Source organism: Apis florea, unplaced genomic scaffold (genome assembly GCF_048593485.1).
Source record: "Apis florea isolate Af1SG1 unplaced genomic scaffold, ASM4859348v1 contig_3802_pilon, whole genome shotgun sequence".
In the NCBI taxonomy this organism is placed as follows: Eukaryota; Metazoa; Arthropoda; class Insecta; order Hymenoptera; family Apidae; genus Apis; species Apis florea.
The window spans coordinates 1,932,779-1,951,944 of NW_028256863.1; the positions used below are offsets into that span (position 1 = coordinate 1,932,779).

Below are 19,166 nucleotides of genomic sequence, written 5' to 3' on the forward strand. Positions count from 1 at the left end.
GAAATATATAATATATCATTTATATATCGTTAAATAATAATAACAGTAAGAAATATTAATAAAACTATATCATTTTTATTATAATCTTTATTATAAAAAAGTTTATTTATATATTAAATATTAAAAATTATATATATATTATAAGTTTATACTACTATTAGAACATAAAATATTCCAAAATAAAATCCAAATAGGAAACATTATAGAAACTGTTACATTATATAACCAATTTCCATAAATCATTGAATCCATAATACTAAATACAAATGCTTGTTTTATAGCACGATGTCCACGAAATAATATTGAAAATAAAGAATCTGAAGAAAAGTTCACATATGTATAACATATTATGAATAAACTTGCAATTATAAATGGATGTAGAAAAACCCAGATAAGAGATAGCATTTTGTGAACTCTGAAACATAATTTCATAAATTATGAGTTTTATTATGAGAAATATAAAATAATGTCAAATATATTTTAAATAATTTCTATTAATTATTTTTATTAAGAATTTTAATTCATAATAAATCATAATTCAATAATTCTTAATAATAAACAAATAAACAAATAAAAGAAAAATAAATTGAATAAAATAAATATAAATAATTATAAACATATATTTTGATTTTTAAATTTATATTATTTTTTATTTTTATTATAACAAATATATAGTAAAAGTAATTTTATTATAATAATTAAATAAAATATAAATAATATAAAATAAACAATTTTAATATAATCAAAAAATTATTTTCAAGGTAGACTTACTTTGTGAAATTTTGTTTTGGTGTTATTGATAGAATAATAGGTACATAAATTACAGCCACAAGGAGTGCTAGAGAAAAATTATGCATTGCCATACACATTAATATTGTACCTAATTCTACTAATGCAATTACACAAACTAAAACTGCATTTTTATACTTTATTTGTCTAAAAATAAAAATTTAATAAAATATAATATATGAAACATATATAATAATTAATCAATAGTAAAATTACCGTTTGCAATATAAAGGCCATATTAGTGTTAAAATAGTTATAGCCATGAAACCAAAATATATAGAATCTTCTGTACGAAAATTCATTTCTTTGCCAAAATAAGTAAATACAATTGGGGATGTTGTAATCACAATTCCACAGATATGAACCCATAATATTTCTGATGTAATAATACCAATATCCAATCTATCATCCTATAAAATATATATTTACAAAAATTGAAATACAAAATCATAATATTAAATAATATTATTGAATTACATTTATTATCATTAATAAATTAATAAATTTATTCTATTTTTTTTTCTTTATAATATAACTTTCAATTAATAATTAGTTTTGTAAATATATATAAATTAATAATATAATTATAAAAACAAACCTTTGGTTGTTTAATAATAGAAATTTTTTTATCTTCTACAGAATTAGATATTTGAAGTCTTTGCCACATGGAAAAAGCTTTTATAAATATTCCAGCAATAATTAAGACTAAAGATCTTATATAAAGTCCTAAAATATTTTTTAAATGTTAATTATTCATATTTTATTTATTAAATATATAATAGACTTTTAAATAAATATATAACAAACTTTTAATAATTGTATCTATTTAAAATTATTTAAAAATTTTCTATTTTTGAAATAATTTATAAATTTTTAAATAATTTCTTATTAACAAAGATAAAATAGAAATTAACAAAGGTAAATTTCAAAAAAAATTTTTATTTTATATAATAATTATTATTGTTTACTTACCAATAGAAATGTAAGTATCAGTTGATGGAAGTAAATAAAAGAAATAAGATTGATGAAAACGTTCTAACAAATTATTTAATGATCGTATAATACTTTCTACAATACGACCAACTTGATAAAAATTTCCATCAGAACTTTGGTGACCAGGTTTTTCAAAACCTTCTAAAGTAATTGCTTCAATACCAAATCTATAATAACAATTCAGAAAAAGTTATTAAATAAATTTTATTAAAAAAAGTCATAATAATTAAGATATTAAATATAATTAATAATTAAACTCATAATAAATTAAAAAACTCATAATAAATTAAAAATTATTTTTTTATGATTTTTTATATTTATTATTTTTTAAATACCTATGGAATAATCCATGATTTCCTGTTGGAATTCCAGTAGCTTGACTTGTGATCATCATCAGAAGAGTATTAAAATGATACCACCAATTTTTAAATTTGTTTTTATATTTAACATCAAAACGTCTTTGAAAAGATTGCCGAATTCCTTCTTTAGCTATCATATTTTGTGCCAAATTAAAAAGATCTAAATTGGGTAATCGTCCATTTAATCCTTCTATCTAGCAAATAATAAAACAATAATAAAGATTTATATTATTTCACCATTTTTTAACAAATTATTCTATATAAATATATTATATATATATATATATAAATTACACAAAATGAAAAAAATTATTATAAAATTAAAATGGAATATAATTTTTTTATTATAAATATTATAATAATTATTATATAACTTCAATAAAAAAAGGTAATAGAAAATACCTTAACATCAATAGATGAAATCTTCATTGAATGTAACTCTAAATTAATAGCAGCTTGAATTGAACCAGCACGACCAGGAAGATCTCCAGATAATAATACCCCTTCATTGCCACTTATAACTCCATGATATGCATCTAACCATGCTTGTATTCCTAATTGTTCATGTTCTGTTATTAAAAATATAATATCCTTTGCCCAATATTTTTGTTCTATAAAATTTAATAAAATTCAATAAAATTTTATGATATATTAATTAAATATATATATTTATTTATTTAATTATATAAAATACATAAAATATTAAATAAAATTATATTTTATTTTTACATTTACTTTTAAATTTTCATTTATTTCCTTTATATGATATATTTATATTTTTATAATATATTTATAAATGTTCATATTAATATAAATATAAATATTCTAAATAATACAAAAATACTTTCTATTTTATCAAAAGATAATATTATAAAATAACTAACAATATTAATATAACAATATTTAATTCATATATTTATATAAATACTTACTTCTACAAAATTTAGCAAATGCAAGAAGTAGAGCAATAGAAGGTGTAGTATCCAAATAAATACTATTAATTGGTCTAAAAGGAACACTTACTACAATTGCTTCTGTACTGGCTGCTCTTGGAGCTCTTATAATTCCATATATATTTTGACCTATAAACTATAAATACTTTATACTTTACTATTATAATTTCTTGTTTGATAATGATAAAGAAATAATTTATCATTTAATAAATAACTTTAAAAAATATTTAAACAAATTTTTTACTTAATAAAAAAATATCTTTTTTTATATACTTACTTGTTGTTCTTGGAAAGGATATATTAATGTAAAATTATGTAGAAAAACATCTAAATGAAGCTGGTTTAATGTAGCAGTTAACCATGCATATGGCATCATATCTGGATATCGTTTCATTTCATGCAATAAGTGTACATAATAATGCTTTGCTATTTGTTCCAAATTACTTTCTTTTGTAACCAATCCTGGTAATAAAGCATTTTCAGAGAAATAAGTATCTATACATTTAAAAAATATATATATTATTAATAATATATCCTGCAATATTAATTATAATATTATATATATATATTATAATTATATTAATATTATATATAATATTAAATATTTTAAATATCTGATTTACATATTTGATTTCTATTTATATAATTTTTGAATATATTAAAAATATAAAAAATTTAAAATAAAAAATATAAAAAATACACGTATATATAAAATAATAATAAAATTATATAATATATAGAGAATAAAGTAATTAAAAAAAAATCTTTAATTTAAAATATTCTATACAAATTATGAAATATTATATTTTATTGCACTCTAATAATTAAATAATCTAAATTTTATCTAATTCATATAATGATTTAATTAATACAAAGTATAATCTATTCCTTTTAATTTGTAATATTTTGATAATATATTTCAATTTTATACTTACTACTTAACTTTTATACTTATACTTACTATCATTAAATACGGGTAAAGGAAGAAGTAACATCCATATAATACCACTTATGTATAAAAAATAACAAAGGGGCCGTTCCCATTTTAATAAAAATTTTATTATTTTTCCTGATCCTGCTCGAGGATCTGTTAATAAACCCATTATTATTTCTACTTATTCATATTACATGTGTCTTAGATTAATATAATTATAGATAAGATAGAGGATAAAAAGCAAAAAGTTAATCAGATATCGTACTCTATCCTTCTGCTATTTGCTTAGTTTTATTTGCGATATTCAGGAGATGGCGCTGATATCTTAATTTTTATTTTATTTTTATATTATATACTATATACTATATTATTTACTTCTCTTTCATGTATTCTTGCTGTAGATAAAGACAAATCTAAATTTAAATATTTGAGAAAAGTTATATGTAAATATTAATTTGAAGAATATAAATTTAAAAATTTTTAAAAATATAATTTTATTTTTGAAAATATATTCTATATTAATTTTTATCATAATACTAAATTAATATCTTGTAATTAATTTGAAGCGAGTATTCTAAAATAGATTAAGAAAAAATTTAATAAAATAAAAAATAAATCATAAATAATACATATAATATTTTTTTTAAATATTTTATTAAAATAATTACAAAATAAAAGTTTTTTTCTAATCTTTGCTCAATAATAATAGTTTATTATAATTAAAAAAATTTATACATAAATAATGATAAAGATAATCATATATAAAATATAATAACTTTATAATATATAACCTACCTAAAATATTCTGTATCAGAATATTTATTTTATTTGCAGTTGTAATTTATTGAACTTTAATTTCAATTAAAAATTATCATAGTTAACTGTAATTCAACTCGTTAAATATATATTTATTTTTGTTGCTAGGAGAAGAGGTATTTTTACGATGTAAAGCATTCACTTTAAAAATAAAAATTGTAAATAGAATAATATGAAATACCAATCAAATTAGTTTTTATAAAATCAATTTAATTGAAATTTGTTATTTAAAAAAACATATCAACATCAATTATAAAAACATTAGTTAAGATATCTTTAAAAATTATTATTGAAGATCTTGTACTAATCAAGTATGAACATAATTTATTATAATTTGTTATATTTTTCATTCAATTTATTAAAACTTATTAAATTTTAGTAAAGATTTGAAAGTATTAATTTATATTAATTTGTTTCAAGTATTTAAATTTAAAACACAACCACGAATAGAGCGTCTTAACGCTTCAAGTGTAACAACCTTGTCCAAAATTTTCAATTGGCTATATAAGAAAAAATTAAATTTTTATATTTAAATATTTATTAAATTAAGTACAACAAGATAAAAGGTAAAATATTGTGTTTATTAATTATAGCAAACAATAAGAATACAAGTAAGTATATAATACACTTGTATAATGTTTTATGTTTTCAGCAATTGTTTTTGAATTGGTTTCACTCAACAATTACATATATACAGAAGAAAATGACCACCATAAAAATCAATATGTTAGAATATTTGCTTTGAAAATTAATTTAAATTTATTTTTGATTATTTTTACTTTTGTGTAACAATGAAAATAGTGAGAAAAAATTGATTATGACATTTACCCTTCAAATATGCCTTATACAATGAAACTTGTTTCGAGATAGTTTCGTGATTAATAACAAAATTGAAATCAAAATTGGAAGTTAAAATTATTTCTAATCTCTGGCTTATTTAACATAAAGCATTGTGTTCTTTTTATAATGAAACTTTTCTCAATTTGATACCATTAATTAAGAGATATGTCTCAAGATAAGTCTCATTGTATAGGGAATGTTTTAGAAATAAGAATTAAAATTTATGTGTGTTATATTGAATTGATTTTTTCATAAAAATAATTCGTAAGGTATTAGTATGTATTGATTTTCATATATTATAAATAATCTTAAAATTTATTACAAATTAAATGTAAAATATAAGTTTTTTGATGTATCACTAAATTATTTTGTTTATTTATTATTGATAATATACAGGGTGTTTTTCAAATATAATCCTGTATAATATATAATGTATAATATATGATAACATAAAAAATTATTAACTTTTATCAAATTTAAAAACTTTTATTAAAATTGTTTTAAACTATAACTTGTTAAAAAAATATAATATATTTTTTTAAAATATATAACTATAATATTTTTTTAAGTATTTTGTTAAAATAATCATTTTTTAAAATAAAAAATTTACTTTATTATTATTTAAATAAATGAATAAGATAATAAATTAAAAACAATTGATCAAGATGAAAGAACAGCCATTATAAATAAATTTATATAACAAAATGAATAGAAGTCGTATGTGACATATATTACAGATAATATAAAGTTAATACTTCAGTAATGAAAATGTCTTATAACTCTAAAATTAATATCAGAATATTTTCTTATTTTTCTTAATTAATATTATGTTATCAAATCTTATTTTTAATCTTTTTAATCAAAATTATTTTTAATCTTTAAAAACATTTTATATATTTGTGAAATCAAAGTGTTAAGCATCAATTTATTCATATTACAGGTTATAAACATGGATTATGAAGATGATTTCTTCTTCGAAGAGGATAAGATGTTGGTTTTATAAAATTAATTATTTATTTATTGAATGTTACTCTTCAATTTAAATATGTTTCTTTTTTCTTGCAACATGCATGTCTGTATGCCACGGTACGGTGGGATAGTTTAATGGATCACACATTATTATCTACAGATAATATTTCTTTGAAAAATATTATTGAAGAATGTAAAGAAAATTCTGTTCCTTTAACCACCGTGTCATTGGCTAATGTTCAATTGCAACAATTTATCACAATGGAAGATCGCATGTATGCATTTTTTTGTTTTATTATCTTATTTTTTATTAAAGTTTTTGTCAAATATTTATATATATATAAATATATATAAAAATATATTAGTATATTAAAAAATATAAACTCTATGTTTTTTTTCTTTAATTGAAATATAGACCAGATGTAGAACTGGTCAATCAAGATCAGTCTCTTCATCATTTATCTAATAATACAACGTAAGTTTTAATAATATATGCTTATATTTTATATTATATTACTTGATACTTAATTTTGTTGTTTATAGTATGCTATTGAAATTAATATTGTCATTTCATGTTTTTAATATTTTTAATATTTATATTTATTACATAAACATTTAACATTTATTATTAAAAAATTTAAAAAAAATTTTTTTAATATTTGACAAAATTTAAATTATTTTATTATTTTTTAATTATTAAGCTTTGTTTTGCATGATATTACAAATAGAAACTTTTCAAATTATTTTGTTTTATTTTGTATTATATGTATCATATAATGTATATGATTAAGTGTAATATTAAAGAGGAAAATAATATTTATAATTAATATTTATTACAGATAATAGTACAGATAGTGATTTTTTTGTTAATTAACCCAATATCAATATTTTAGATTAGATTTAGATATGTATTTTATTTTTATTCTATATATATATTTACATTTACACAATTATTTCATTATTATTCTTTGATTTTACAATGAAAAATTTTTATTGAAGATTGGATAATGAATTACATATGTTATTCACTTAATAATTGATGACATTGCCTTTGGGTTAACTAATATAAGAATTACCTTATATTATGTAAGAATATAGAAAATATTGCAAAATTATAATAAATATATTTATTTTATTTATATTAAAAAATATTCTTTTTAAAATAAGTCTTATATTTTAAAAATAATTTATTATATATTTAAGTATTAGATTTATATTATTGATATCTAATATACATATGTTTTTTTTTGTTAATTTATGTAGGGGTATGACTATAACTTCTGGCAATGTTGTAATACAAAAAGACAGCAGTAATCTTATAGGCATTAGTATTGGAGGAGGAGCACCCTTATGTCCCTGCTTATATATTGTACAAATTTTTGATAATACACCAGCAGCAATAGATGGTACTTTACAATCTGGAGATGAACTTGTAGCAGTAAATGGAACATCAGTCAGAGGAAAAACAAAAGTAGAAGTTGCAAAAATGATACAATCTTGTGATTCTCAAGTCAGTATTAATTATAATAAATTACATGCTGATCCTAAACAAGGTCGTACTCTTGATATTGCTTTGAAAAAGGTAATTAAAATTATATATTTATCATAAATTATTTTATAATTATATTAATGAATTGAATTTCAGGTAAAACACAGGTTAGTTGAAGGAATGGGAAGTGCAACAGCAGATGCGCTAGGGTTATCACGTGCCATTCTTTGTAATGATGCTCTTGTACAACGATTAATGGCATTACAACGTACAGAAAATTTGTATAGAGGTTTAGTTTCTCATGCTAAAGCTACTTTACATGCTTTTTTTGATCTGATACAAATATATAAAGGTATGTTTAGAAATTTTTAATTAGATTATCAAGTTATATGTATGTTATGTATACATACATATATTATATATGTGTGTATATATATATTGTTATATAATATGATAGTATTATGTATATAATTAATTTATTTATTAAAAATTAAAACAAATATTTAATATATGAATGATTCAAGAATATATTAAGATTTACTTAAATTATAAACAGTTTTAAATTTGTATTGTATATGTATATTATGATTCTATTAGTATTTGTATTATATTCTTATGTATTAAACTCTGTATTGTATATTTTAGTATTTGGAGATGCCTTTGCTGCAATAGGAGTAAGAGAACCACAACCACGAGCTAGTGAAGCTTTCAGACAATTTGGTGAACAACATAGACAAATGGAAAAATTTGGAATAACAATTTTAAAAACTTTAAAACCTATATTAAATGATCTAGGCACATATCTTCATAAAGCTATTCCCGATACTCGATTAACTATTAGCAAATATGCTGATGCAAAGTTTGAATATCTTTCTTATTGTTTGAAAGTAAAAGAACTAGATGATGAAGAACAAAGTTATGCAGCATTACAAGAACCTCTTTATCGAGTAGAGACAGGAAATTATGAATATCGTTTAGTATTGAGATGTCGACAAGAAGCTCGAGCAAAATTTGCTAAACTTAGATCAGATGTACTTGTAAAACTTGAATTATTAGACAATAAACACGTTCAAGATGTTGTATGGCAAATGCAAAAATTTGCAGCTGGTTTAGCAAAATATTATTCTAACACACGAGACTTATTATCTGCAATAATGTTATTTCCTGTTGAAGTTGATTTATCACATTCAGCATTTCAATATAAATCCACTGGTCCTCAAGTAATAACTGATGGAGAAGATATAGATGAATTTGAATCAGAAGAAAAAACAAATATAAATGAAGATTTACTCATAGATACACAGAATTTTTCACTCATAACTTCAGAATCTAATAATATGTAGCAATATATTCCTTTTGCAAAGGATTTTAATAATTATTGTGCTCTTTTATTAAAATTTAATCAAATGATATTACAGTGAAATTTTTCCATATTGTTTTTAATGAAATTTTATATTCTTCATATTTTATTATTTTCTATACTATAAAAAAACAATATCAAAGATTAATATTTTGAAAAACTATATACTTATAATAGATATGTTATATATATATATATATATATATATATATATATATATATATATAAGTATATAGTATATAAGTATATATATATACATATACACACAGTATATTTTATATTTATAGCTATTCTTGTTTTCTTAAAGATTTTTATTAAAATTTTCTTGATACTATAAATATTAATTATAAGATGCAAAAGTATGTATATGTTATATTCTTAAGTTTTATACAATAATATTCTTATATTATCGTGTATTATATACAAGGTGTTACTATATTTATTGTATGATATGGTATGATATGGCATGGAATTTAAAGACCAAAACAAACGCAAAAATTGATATATAAAAAATTTGTTTAAAGTTTATTTATTAATAAATAATAAAAATTTACATTAAATGAAATATAGGTAGAATAAAACAGCTCTATATCTACATAAATATATTTACACTTATATATAAATATTTTAAAAATATATAATTGTTATTGTAATACAGTCAAATTTTTATGTTCCTTAAATATTTTATTGAATAGCTTAATAACAAATTTAATGTTTCCTTATATATATATATATACATATATATAAGTGTAAAATTTATGATATATAATGTGGAATATCTATAATTATTATGTTGCAGAATTGATTGATTTTATAAAAATAAAATTCTATATCTGTTCTATGTTATCTTATATGTAAATATAACCATTAAAATCATATCAAAATATATTATACGTATATAACTTATATATAAAATGATTCTTAAAAAATATTTATATGAGATTTAAATATAAAATATTTTTATAAATATTGTTATTCTTAAAATACTGCTACTAAAATCATATCATCACGATTTAAATTTTCACGATGAGCGATCAATGAAATATATAATATTAATTTAATATAATATATAATATTAATTTCATCTCTTCATCTTATGAAACCGATTTCCACTAAAAATAGCATACAATAAATTAGCTCCATAATAAATTTTCAATTTTAGCAGTATTAAAGTAATATAATATTTATTATAAATCTAGTCTTTTAATATGATTTTTCAATAATATTAAAAATATTTAAAGTATGATTTTAATTTTTTTAATATTTTTTGTAAAATAATTATTAAATAAAAATAAATGTTTTTAATATTTATATATATTATATATATTTTTATTTAATTTTCTTATCAAAATCTTTAATTCAGAAATCTTATTTTTTTTGCAAAAATAACTTCTTTTCATCAGCTTGCATCTAAAATAGATTGTAAAATATAAAAATATGGGATTTTCAAGCATTAATTTGTGTTATTAAAAAAAAATTGAATCTAAAAATCAAGAAATTTACTTTTTTTTATTTTTCTATTTAATGATTTATAATATATTATATTTGTTCATTTCAGAAATATAGATTTGAAAAATATATTAATAAATTAAATATAAATATAATACATCAATGTTTATAAATTTTATAATTTGCAAATTGAATAAACTAAGAAATAAGTTACTTGATTCAAGAGACAAAATTATATATATATATATATATATATTTATACTCTCTAATACAATTAGTAAAATAAAGATTAAATAAGTTATATTAACTAAACCAAATATATATTTATTTACTTGTAATACATACACTAATGTAAAATTTTATTTTATTTATGTTAGATTTATAATGTATGTAAAATGTATATAAAAAACAAAAAAAACATATAATTTAATCTTTAAACTTTTCTTCTTTATTTAAGAAAATAATTACACTTTTATTTTGTCAGATAAAGTATGCACTAAACCAAGAAGAATACAATCTGCTTCTAACATTGTTAGATCTGTAGATGCTCCTAAAAATCGTGTTGATAATTCCAAATCTTTTATTAATAATTTGACTTTTGAGCCTCTTTTATATTGCCTAAAATTAAAATAATAAAATTTGAATTATGATTTAGGATAAAAACTTTATTTATAACTTACAATGAGTCTTTTTGAGGTCTTGGGCACACACAATGAAATTTCCATCCAAAATCAATATATAAATCATCATTAATAATATGAAAAATTTCTCCCAATACTATTTTTCCTTCTGGATTTCCTAGCTGAAATATGATTAACATATATAAAAACAATAATATATATATTATAGGAAATAAAAAAAAAAGTTGAATTATATAAAATAAAATATATATAATATATAATAAAATGTAATGTAATGTAAAAAAATAATTGTAATGTGATACAATAATGTAATGTAATAAAATATTTCATATTTACATCTATGAATTTAGAATGCCGAAGTAATGAAGCGAAAGTATCCTGTCTTGGAATTACTAGATTATTTTCAACTTGATCTTTTGAAAACTGCGAAATTTGTTCGAAATTTGCGGATTCTGTTTTCTTACTTTGTCTCTTGTCTTTTGTTACATTTATACTTAAATCTCCTTCTATACTATAATTTCGAATAAATAACAAATTGATTTGAGGTATATAAGCGAAGCATAATTGTTTAATTGCTTTCCGACATCGTTGAACTTTATTCATTTTAGTGGAAAAAAAACTGTGTTCCGATAAAACTGTATATAGGTTATATGTTTAACTTTCTTCTCAATTCTTAACCATTCTTAAAGTTCGTAACAAAACAAAAATAGTTTCTTTCAAAAATTTTTAATAAATTAAATAAGTAATGTAATGTAGATATTAGGTTAAAATAAATTAAGATAAATAGTATAGACATCTATAACATACATTTCTAACATTACACAATAGTATGTATTTTTTTATTTTGTATTAACCATCATATATATTAAATTTTATAAAGATTTATAAAATTAATAGGTTAAAGAAATTAAAACTAAAAAAATGATTTAATTAAAATAATAAATTGTATAATTTTATTTTTTCTTTTATACAAATTTTAATAGTTTTTTTTGAAATTGAATTAAATAATATTTAATAACGAAAATTTTAATTTATAATTATTATTATACAATCGTATTTAAAAATATATCGCATATTGTAATAATAATATAATGTAATAATTATATTCAAAAATTAATATTATTTCTTTATATTATAGATAATACAGTAATGCCTACATATGGTATAATGTTCAATATTTTATCCAGGAATGTTTCTACATCAACAATATGTAATCAAATAATAAAATTGACAAGATTAAGAGTTGTAGATAATAGTGAAATTGGAAAACAAGCTATGATGGAAGGAAAACCACCACGTTGCATTCATGTTTATAATAAAAAAGGAATTGGTTATATAGGTAAGATAATTATTGTGATATTTTGATAATATATATTTATTTTATTTATAAAATATATAGGAGACAGAGTATTAGTTGCCATAAAGGGTGAAAAGAAAAAAGGTATATTAGTTGGTTTGAAACAACGACAAAATCCTAAAGTTCCAAGATTTGATAGCAATAATATAGTTCTTATAGATGACAATGGTACACCTTTGGGTACTAGGATCCATGTACCAATTCCTCATATTCTCAGAACAATTATGAAAGAAAAAACACATAGTAAAGGTGCAGATTATACAAAATTATTAGCTATTGCTACAAAGTTCGTATAATATATATTTATAAATGTAAAATTATTTATCTATTTTAAATAGATAATTGAAAATTTTGTTTGTTAATATATATATATATATATATATGAATATGCGTACACATATATGTACATTTATGTTTATATGTTAAGTACACAAAATTTAAAAAAAAATAAAATATCAAAATTCAATATTAGTTATATAATTGTTTATTATATTAATTAAAAACATAATTTATATTTAAGGAAAATTGAAAATTAGCATTTAAGCAATGATTATAATATATAGATATATATTATCAATAAAAAGAAGCGAATTATTAATTCGTTTCGAACATGTCCAGATATTATATTTTATTGGAGAAAAAGTAACAAGATATAATAAGTTTCGACCAATCAGAATAAAAATTAGATATGACCAATAATACGTATAGAAATTGTTTAAATGTTTTGTGGTTAATTTTTATTTTATTATCATATATAAGTAAAAATTTTAATATCAATTTATATGTGTAATTTAGAATTTAATTTAAATAAATTAATTTAAATAATTGAAATTGAAATTTAAGTTTGAAAATTCATTTATCGTTTATTGAGTATTTACCTAATGTTTTTGCCTTGATAGGGATATTTCGAGGAAAAGAGAAATCTCATGGTCTGAGCGGCAGTGGCTGCCTTTTACAAATGGCGGCTTAGGCAAAAGCACGCTGTTTTATCTAATCAAAAGATTTTTCATTAACGATTTTTGTATATATAGTAAATATATTCGTCTTTGTGTAAGAATTCACAAGGGTGAAACAGTAAGATATTGCGTCATTTGTACAGAGGGAAAACGAAAATTATTAAAATTCTTACGCATAAAATCTATCAAAATGGGAAACGTATTAGCAGCTTCTGTACCTCCTCCACCTTCGCCGCCACCTCCGACCTCAGGTTTATTACCAAATTTAGAAAAACCAGATTCTTCTGAGACTTTGAATTCGTCTAGTAGACTTTCTGATGGTTTGAAAAATCCTGGTACAATCGAGGATCTTCATAAAAAGTGTAAAGGTATCTGCATATCACGTAATCAATATTTTCAATTCATTTTTTTTATATCGTATAATCTATTTTATTGCCTAATTACTAATGTAATTATATGTATATAATAAAAAAATTTTTATTCAAATACAATTAAAACATAACTCAATATTAACTATTAATATTATGATAGATGTATTTCCTGCAAACTTCGAAGGTGCAAAACTGATGTTTAATAAAGGTCTTAGTAATCATTTTCAAATTTCTCATACAATAAGCATGAGTTCCATTGCACAATCTGGGTATAGGTAGGATTGAAATTGATATATTATTTTTATAATTTTTAAATTTAAATATTATTTAATTACAAATAATCTATCATATAATATTTAAAAATTTTCAGATTTGGAGCAACTTATGTTGGTACACAGCAACCAGTACCTTCAGAAGCTTATCCAGTGCTATTGGGTGATATAGACCCAAGTGGAAATCTTAATGCTAATATCATTCATCAATTTGGTGAAAGATTAAGAGGTAAATTAGCTACTCAAGTACAGAAAAGTAAATTTACAGCTGTCCAAATGACAACGGATTATCGTGGTGATGCATATACAGTTTCTTTGACTTTGGGTAATCCGGATATACTTAATGGTTCTGGTAAGCGTGCGAGGTAAAGATCAATTACATAAAATTTTAGGAACAATAATAGTAAGGAATAAATTGTTTTCTAGGTGTTTTTGTAATGCATTATCTTCAAAGCATAACTCCATCTGTTGCGTTGGGTGGAGAACTCGCTTATCAACGAGGTCCAGCTGTGCCAGGAGGTCAAGTCGCTGTTCTCTCTGCCGCTGGAAGATACACGAACGGAGATTCTACGATTAGTGGTAGCTTAGGTATGTAAGCGGAGATACATGAATTTAATAGTTATAATAGAATATTTTTATAATGATTAAAAAGCTATTTAGAAGTAACAACTAACAAGAACTTACAACAAGATTTTCAATAGGTTTATCTGGATGTCATCTATGTTTTCACCAAAAAGCTAGTCAACAATTGCAAGTTGGTGTAGAATTGGAAATTAATTGCAGAATACAAGAATCTACCGGAGCAATTGCTTATCAAATCGATTTACCTAAAGCTGATTTAATATTTAGAGGTAGCATTTAAATATGCTATTTGTTAATTGTATCATTCATTTGTAATTTATTTTTAAAATTTGTTAATGTATGCATTTTTATTTATAGGAAGCGTAGATACAAATTGGACTGTAGGTGCGGTTTTGGAAAAGAAATTACAGCCATTGCCATTTACATTTGCGTTAAGTGGTATGATAAATCATAGTAAACCGCAATTTAGACTGGGTTGTGGATTAATCATTGGTTAAAGATAGGGACGTAAACAAGTACGAGCCGCGTACATTACTTAGGTAAATGTCGGGAAGAAGAAACAATGGAGTATCATGTGACTTTTGTGAATACCATTCGAGAGAAACTTGTAATTAATATCGATGATGCCCAAACTGATTCCCTTCTATTTGTTGATTACCTCATCTGCTCACCATCGTGTTTATAAGATCGTTTTGTTTGTTTATTTTTTATTAAAGAAATACCATATCAACAGGGTTTTTTAATTGTGTATATTTATTTAATTTAAACATATAAATTTTATTATTCCTTTCATATTGTCGACTAACACTTTAAATGATTAAGTTATAACAATCGTGACTTGTAAATTTTTTGAATGAAATTATATTCAATGAAAGAAAAAATGCGATCAAAATTTTCTTATTAATCGTTTTACGGATTTAAAAAAACGTGTATTCGATAACGTAGTATTATATTTTCATCTGAGATATATTAGTATTCTGCTCTGCTACGTATAACTTAATTAAGAGGATCATATATTATTTCGTTCATATTATCATTTATTATTATTATAGGAAAAAATGTATTTGACAAAAAATTTAATTGAAATTAAACGGAAGCATACAAAAATAAAATAAAATTTATATTATTTAATTTATATAAAGAAATTATTTATAATGTTTATTTTAATTAAAAACTTTTTTTATTTTAAGAAAAAAAAATTTTTCTCATTTGAGTATATAATAAATTTTATATTCTAATCATTGACTCACAATTCGATATTTGTTGGTAGAATATTATATTTTTGACGTGGGTAAGAATAAGTGAAATAGTGAAAATAAAAGTAATAACATAATAATAAATAGTATATATTGAGTCGATATTTCTATAATATTCGAGTTCAGAAGAAATACCGACTAACTATTATCAATTGATTATGATACACTTTGTTCGTACTTTGTCTTGCTTATTTATACTGGTGCAAATACATTTGGAAAAATAAAGTAGCGCACGCTATCATTTAACGATATTGACCTTTGACTCTCTGATCCATCTTTATTTTAAGCTAATAATATGAATTGTTCTTATGTTAAAAAAAAAGATAGAACAATATATATATATAACATTAAATAGAAAGAATATTTTATTCGTTTACTCAATAATTTAAAAAGAAACAAAAAGAGAAAAAAAGAGAGAATATCGATTGGGAATATTAAGATTTCAAACAAAATTTTCATCAATCTAGTCATTTATCTAATCATAATAAACAGTATAAACAGCAAAAATTAAATTAATTTCTCTTATATATATATATATGTATATATATATATATATATAAATCACACAATAATAAAGGAAATAAAGACTTATAAATTACAATTCTATAAATGAAAAGAATTTCTATGAATTGTCTTAACCTTATTTATTTATGTCATGAAGATTTATATATCGAAGTGAAGTTTGCACAGAAATGTTGATTATTTCTTAGTAAAAGCAATTAATAGAAAACTTATTAAAAGAAGTTAGAAACACGATCGTGTTTCAATATGTTGTAAAAGTCAATCAAGTTTTGAAAAATATCAAGAAAGCTGAATATATCTTGATTTTTAACAATCTATTTTGGCATAATTGGAATAATGATAAAATGAACATGAAAATAAAGCATTTAAATTCAAAAAAAGTTTTGAATACATATTTTATCATATAGTAAAAAAAAAGCTAAATAAGGCTATCAAATATCGATATAATAATAAATACATAGCTCGATCGATCCATTGATCTTACTAAAGACAGATGAATGAACGTGATTGTCCTTGAATACCGATGTAAATACTTATTTCCGGTAGATTAATAATATCTTTGCAACTAAGTAAAAATGATAAATTTACTCGATTAAAGATAGAATATAATTATTACGAACTAAGTAAATAGAAAAAGAATGTATGTCATTATTTTTTTTAATTTTCTCTATTAGCAATAAACATATTTCACTAAATGCAATACCGTAAAAGATCACGAGGTAGTATGAATCATTTCAAAAAACAATTAACATCGAGGTGTTCACAAAACAACTATTCCCTTTGTTCGTGATTGTACAATCGTGCGTATCGTTACCAATCACTTGTAAGTGAAATTTCCAGGTCTATAAGTAATTTGTTTAAATTTAACGCATAATCTGGATCTAGGGAAAAAAGAGTTTATTAGTCATTAGAAAGATTCATACCGAGCAAATCGTTTACTTTGATAATCAATGGCTGTTTTGTGAATCTTTGAAAGTACTACTGTAACGAGTGACGCAAGAATGTATCATCGTGTTTGTAGAAACAAAAATGTTTGCTTCTATAATGCATTATACATTTATGTAACAAATGAAAGCATATTGCGTTTTAAATCGTAGACGATACGAAATGGAAATGAAATCGATTTCAAAATTTTTAATCTCATGAATTTTTCTCAGAGTACGATTGTTGAAATATATATATTTAGAGATGTCAATGAAAATCATAAATATCATTCAAGAAGTATTACTTAATGGCTACATATTTTTTATATAATAACAAAATAAATAATTAGGTTGCAAGGACGGTTAACGTTAGCAAAAGCAGAAAGATCTATCAACGATTGAGAGAACGAAATAAAAGAGAAGGAAAAGAATAGAGAATAAGAAGAATAAAAGGGGAAATTGATAGGAATAGTGATAAAGAAGATGAAAAGTTAGCGAAGAACCAAAGCAATGGTTAGAAAGAAAGATAAAACGATCTAAACGCATGGCATATGTATATGTATATACATTATGATTGATAAGAAAAACATGTTGGAAAAAAAGGAGAGGCGCATGCGCTTTTCACGACATGAATGTGAGAAGGAGAATCGGCGTGCACTGTCGAATGTGACGTGTGTGAGACGCGTAAACGAACAGCGTCGATCCACGACGATGCGATCGAGTTGACGGTGTGCAGTTTTCTTTAGCGCTATTCGCGATACCCCCACCTTAAAAAACGAGCAAGTAACTGATCGTAAGGAACCAAGAGACCTCCTGGTTAGCTAATAAACTAAAATTATCCTTTTTAGATATTCATAATTATCATCCTCTTTGTTATTTTTTCAGAAAATTAATATTCACTTTTATTTTGCAGTTCCTACTGAATTGAAATTTGACGCTGGTTTGAATCTGTATCAGTCATTTGTACAATTTGATTGAAACCGATTCGATCCGATTCGACCCGACCTGACCCGATACAACATCTATTCTAACTAGTCTCGATTCGATTCGACCCTATTCGATACGGTCCAATCCGATTCGATCGGATACCATTAGTTCGACTTCAGTCAATTCCACCCGATCTGATTCGACCATCCACGGAACTACGATCGTCTCTTTCTCTTTCTCTCTCTCTCATACACACATACACGCATATATATACACTGTCTCGTTTATTCTCACTCCTCACTCTTCCATTCTCTCGCTCTTTTTGTCGAGTGCCCTCTTTGTTAGCTTCACTCTGCTTGCTGGTTCTCCTCTGTGTACATAATGCACACCAGCCTCGCTACCGATCTT

The 19,166-nt window shown here is 21.9% G+C and overlaps 5 protein-coding genes across 26 annotated transcripts; 3 read left to right on the forward strand and 2 right to left on the reverse strand.

Moving 5' to 3' along the window:
- Positions 1-53: 53 nt before the first annotated feature.
- Positions 54-5,004, reverse strand: GAA1 (glycosylphosphatidylinositol anchor attachment 1). The gene is made up of 11 exons (XM_031915830.2): positions 4,824-5,004; positions 4,056-4,423; positions 3,372-3,589; positions 3,074-3,230; positions 2,544-2,752; positions 2,118-2,335; positions 1,762-1,949; positions 1,388-1,515; positions 1,006-1,199; positions 772-936; positions 54-415 (listed from the first exon to the last, which is right to left on the reverse strand). The coding sequence occupies exons 2-11, from the start codon at positions 4,195-4,197 to the stop codon at positions 139-141; spliced, it is 1,896 nt and encodes a 631-aa protein (XP_031771690.2). The 5' UTR covers positions 4,198-4,423; positions 4,824-5,004; the 3' UTR covers positions 54-138.
- PICK1 (protein interacting with PRKCA 1) lies at positions 4,963-9,565 on the forward strand. 19 transcript variants are annotated; one of them, XM_086916636.1, is made up of 9 exons: positions 4,963-5,155; positions 5,265-5,410; positions 5,497-5,570; positions 6,625-6,674; positions 6,785-6,928; positions 7,069-7,128; positions 7,917-8,235; positions 8,299-8,494; positions 8,788-9,565. In XM_086916636.1, exons 4-9 carry the CDS (start codon positions 6,634-6,636, stop codon positions 9,483-9,485), a joined length of 1,458 nt encoding a protein of 485 aa, XP_086772762.1. In that variant the 5' UTR covers positions 4,963-5,155; positions 5,265-5,410; positions 5,497-5,570; positions 6,625-6,633; the 3' UTR covers positions 9,486-9,565. The 19 variants fall into 19 exon arrangements, with proteins under 19 accessions (XP_086772762.1, XP_086772766.1, XP_086772771.1 ...); XM_086916640.1 differs by lacking the exon at positions 7,069-7,128; XM_086916645.1 differs by lacking the exon at positions 6,785-6,928.
- Positions 9,566-11,376: 1,811 nt separating this feature from the next.
- mRpS28 (mitochondrial ribosomal protein S28) lies at positions 11,377-12,438 on the reverse strand. The gene is made up of 3 exons (XM_003692738.3): positions 11,929-12,438; positions 11,632-11,753; positions 11,377-11,569 (listed from the first exon to the last, which is right to left on the reverse strand). Exons 1-3 carry the CDS (start codon positions 12,193-12,195, stop codon positions 11,416-11,418), a joined length of 543 nt encoding a protein of 180 aa, XP_003692786.1. The 5' UTR covers positions 12,196-12,438; the 3' UTR covers positions 11,377-11,415.
- On the forward strand, positions 11,941-13,424 carry mRpL14 (mitochondrial ribosomal protein L14). Of its 4 annotated transcripts, XM_086916653.1 has the most exons (4): positions 11,954-12,419; positions 12,731-12,931; positions 12,992-13,033; positions 13,100-13,424. In XM_086916653.1, the coding sequence occupies exons 2-4, from the start codon at positions 12,742-12,744 to the stop codon at positions 13,243-13,245; spliced, it is 378 nt and encodes a 125-aa protein (XP_086772779.1). In that variant the 5' UTR covers positions 11,954-12,419; positions 12,731-12,741; the 3' UTR covers positions 13,246-13,424. The 4 variants fall into 4 exon arrangements, with proteins under 4 accessions (XP_086772778.1, XP_086772779.1, XP_031771674.1 ...); XM_086916652.1 differs by having other exon boundaries at positions 11,941-12,137; positions 12,992-13,424; XM_031915814.2 differs by having other exon boundaries at positions 12,992-13,424.
- Positions 13,425-13,854: 430 nt separating this feature from the next.
- LOC100866374 (mitochondrial import receptor subunit TOM40 homolog 1) lies at positions 13,855-15,860 on the forward strand. Its single transcript, XM_003692735.4, has 6 exons — positions 13,855-14,273; positions 14,437-14,551; positions 14,647-14,900; positions 14,975-15,136; positions 15,250-15,399; positions 15,488-15,860. Exons 1-6 carry the CDS (start codon positions 14,096-14,098, stop codon positions 15,625-15,627), a joined length of 999 nt encoding a protein of 332 aa, XP_003692783.1. The 5' UTR covers positions 13,855-14,095; the 3' UTR covers positions 15,628-15,860.
- The last annotated feature ends 3,306 nt before the right edge of the window (positions 15,861-19,166 follow it).